The sequence below is a fragment of the Monoraphidium neglectum genome (assembly GCF_000611645.1).
Source record: "Monoraphidium neglectum strain SAG 48.87 unplaced genomic scaffold scaffold03238, whole genome shotgun sequence".
In the NCBI taxonomy this organism is placed as follows: domain Eukaryota; kingdom Viridiplantae; phylum Chlorophyta; class Chlorophyceae; order Sphaeropleales; family Selenastraceae; genus Monoraphidium; species Monoraphidium neglectum.
In genome coordinates, this window is record NW_014010390.1 from 1299 (window position 1) to 4030 (window position 2732).

The following is a 2732-nucleotide window of genomic DNA, read 5'->3' on the forward strand; positions in this document are numbered from 1 at the left end:
CCGCCGCAGCTGCCACGGGGATGTTTGCCCCCGCGTCCTCGTCCCCGCACGCGCCGCCACCCTCGATCCGCGCCCCCTGCTCCCACGCCGCAACCGCGGCCTCAACGACCCCCGGTAGCAGCCCCGGCGGCATCCGCTCGTACGGCGTCGCCGAGCAAAGCACGCACAGCGCGCGCAGCGCGGCCGCCGCCACGGCGGGCGGCTGCGCCGACGGCGCACCCGTGCCGCCGCCTTGCCCGCTGCCGGCGCGGCCGCAGAGGGGCGCGATGCCGCAGTCCGCGCCGCAGGCCGCCGCGGCCAGTCCGAGGTGCAACGCCAAGAGCGTCTGCCCAAGGGAAGCTGATAGTGTCGTGAATCCCCTCGGCTGCGCCGCCGCCCGCCCAGCGCTGACGCCGCCGCCACCGGCCCCGCCCACGGGCGCGCCCCGCGCCTCCGCGACCGCCAGCAGCGCGCGCGCCTGCGGCCCCTGCAGCAGCGCCGCCGCGACCGCCGCCGCCAGCGCGCGTACGCGCGGGGACGGGTCGTGCAGCAGCACGGTCAGCAGGTGCGGCGACAGCGGCCGCGGCGCCAGCGGCGCGCCGGCCGCCGACGCGGGCAGGATGCTCGGCCAGTGCGGGTGCAGCGCAGGGGGGTCTGCTTGCGCCATTGCCTGCAGCAGCAGCAGCGCCGCCAGGCGCACGCGCAGCGCCGCCGCCTCAAAGGGGTCGCCAGAACCATCAGCAGGCTCTCGCGCCCCCCGCCCGCCGCCGCCGCGCCAGGCCAGCAGGGGCCGCCCGCCCTCCGCGTCGCTCCAGCCGCCATCGCTCTCGCTGGCGCTCGCGTCGCCATCGTCATCCCAGGATGCCCGCTGGCCGCGCCGCGGCGGGCCCTGCTGCTGCTGCTGCTGCTCCTGCTGTTGTTGCTGCCGCTGCTGCTGCCGAGGCGGCGTCCCAGGCGCCTCGAGAGACGCCTGCGCTTGCGCCGGCGCGAGGCTGGCGGCAGGCTGGTTGGCGCTGCCGGCCGCCATGCTTCCGCCGCCCTTCGAGCGGAGGTGGGGCGGGACATAGCGCACCGCCCCGCCGCCGCCGCCCTCGCCCAACGCCCCGGGCTGCGGCGGCGCCCGCGCCGGGGCGCCGCTCGCCGCTGCCTGCGGCGACGGCGGCGCCGATCGCAGGGCCCCCGTCTTGCCGGCTGGCGACGCGGGCGCGGAAGGCGCGACGGGCGGGGCGGGCGCGGAGGCGGCCGGGTGTGCCCCATACTGCAGCAGCCGCCTCAGCGCCTCGCAGACCGCGCCCGCGTGCTGGCCCCACCCCTTGCGGCTAGCGGCCACCGCCGCCGTGCAGCTGCGGAGCAGCTGCCCGTACAGCCGCGCGTGCCGCACGTCCTCCACCGGCCTCTTGCCGCTGCTGCGGCCGCCGGCGAAAGCTGCGCCGCCGCCGCTGCAGCACACGGTGAGCGCGTTTACCAAGGCGCGCAGCGCCGCCGCAAGCTCCTGGTCCGTCAGCTTGCTGCCGTTACTGCTGCTGCTGCTGCTGCTGCTGCCGCCAGGACCCGTGCTACTGCCGCCGGCCTCGGCTTTGCAGAGCGTCCCAAGGATGGCGGCTGCCTGCCGCTGCACATCCGCCGGGGCGGCCTGCGACGCAGCGGGTGCAGAAGCGCCGCGGGCGGCCGGCGCGGGCGCCGTCGCCGGCGCCGGCAGCAGCGCCGCGAGCGCCGCGAGCAGCGCCGCGCGCTCCGCAGGCGCGAGGCGCTGCATGTGGCGCGGCAGCAGCTCCGCCGCCGCCGAGAGCGCGTCGGACTGCAGGCGCTCGGCGGGGCCCGGCGCGGCGGCCGCGCCGCCCGGCCTGTCCTGCAAGTCCAGGTCGAGCCACTGCCGCAGGGATGAGGAGATGCAGGACACCGCCTGCGGCGCCAGCTGCAGCTGCTGCTGGCTGCGGAGGACCGACGCCAGCAGGCGGCAGAAGCTAGCCGAGGCCGCGGCCGCTGCAGTGGGGGCCGCGTCCGGCGACCCCGGGGCGACATTGCCGCTGCCGCCGCTGCTGGTTGCTGAGCCCAGACGCTGCGCCAGCATCGCCAGGTCGCCAGACACCTGCACATTATCCCAAGGAGGCACCGCTCGCGTTGAAAGCATGCCCGATGGCAGCCGCATCGCATGCAGCAGGCGCAGCATGCACGTGACGACGCACCTCGTGCGACGGCAGCTGGGCAGGGATCCCCTGGGCCAGCGCGGCGTCCATCATACTGTGCACTCGGTCCATATCCAGCAGGCCCTGGTTGCCGAGCTCCTGCGGTCGCCATCATATATTGTGCAAGGCTGTGCATAAGATCGCACTAAGCGCTCCAACATGGCCCCCAATTGGGTCAGAGAGTCAAGCTTGCGGTTAAGATTGTTGTGCGCTGATGCTGCTTGCCTGGCGGAGGGGCCCCACTAGATCGCGCCAACTTTGAGACGTGCTTCTCCATCCCATCCTGCAGCTTCACGCCACCAGATAGCAGCAAATTGTAACACTATATTGCCATGCCGCGCCGCCGTTTAGTGTATGACAACCGGGTGCGAGGCAATGTTTGCCCCGCACCGACGACGGATGAGTCGGGCCAGCACAGCATGGTGAGCGCACGACGCTCGGCGCACAGCACAGTCCGTTACACGTAAAAGTTCATGTATTTACCCTACGATTCCAAGGTAATTGAGGTATACTTTTATTTACCCTACTACGACTCCTAAGTAGTTGAGGTATACTTTTATTACCCCC

General features: G+C 73.2%; 1 protein-coding gene across 1 annotated transcript in view; it reads right to left on the bottom strand.

Moving 5' to 3' along the window:
• The window catches only part of MNEG_12422 (hypothetical protein), a gene marked incomplete at both ends in the record, with an annotated part of 3264 nt that extends 1045 nt beyond the window's left edge, over positions 1-2219 (bottom strand). Inside the window, 2 exons of the mRNA XM_014039105.1 lie at positions 220-2068; positions 2166-2219. Of these exons, the coding sequence (XP_013894559.1) occupies positions 220-2068; positions 2166-2219 (1903 nt within the window). The remainder of the gene's footprint in view (positions 1-219; positions 2069-2165) is intronic.
• Between the last annotated feature and the right edge of the window lie 513 nt (positions 2220-2732).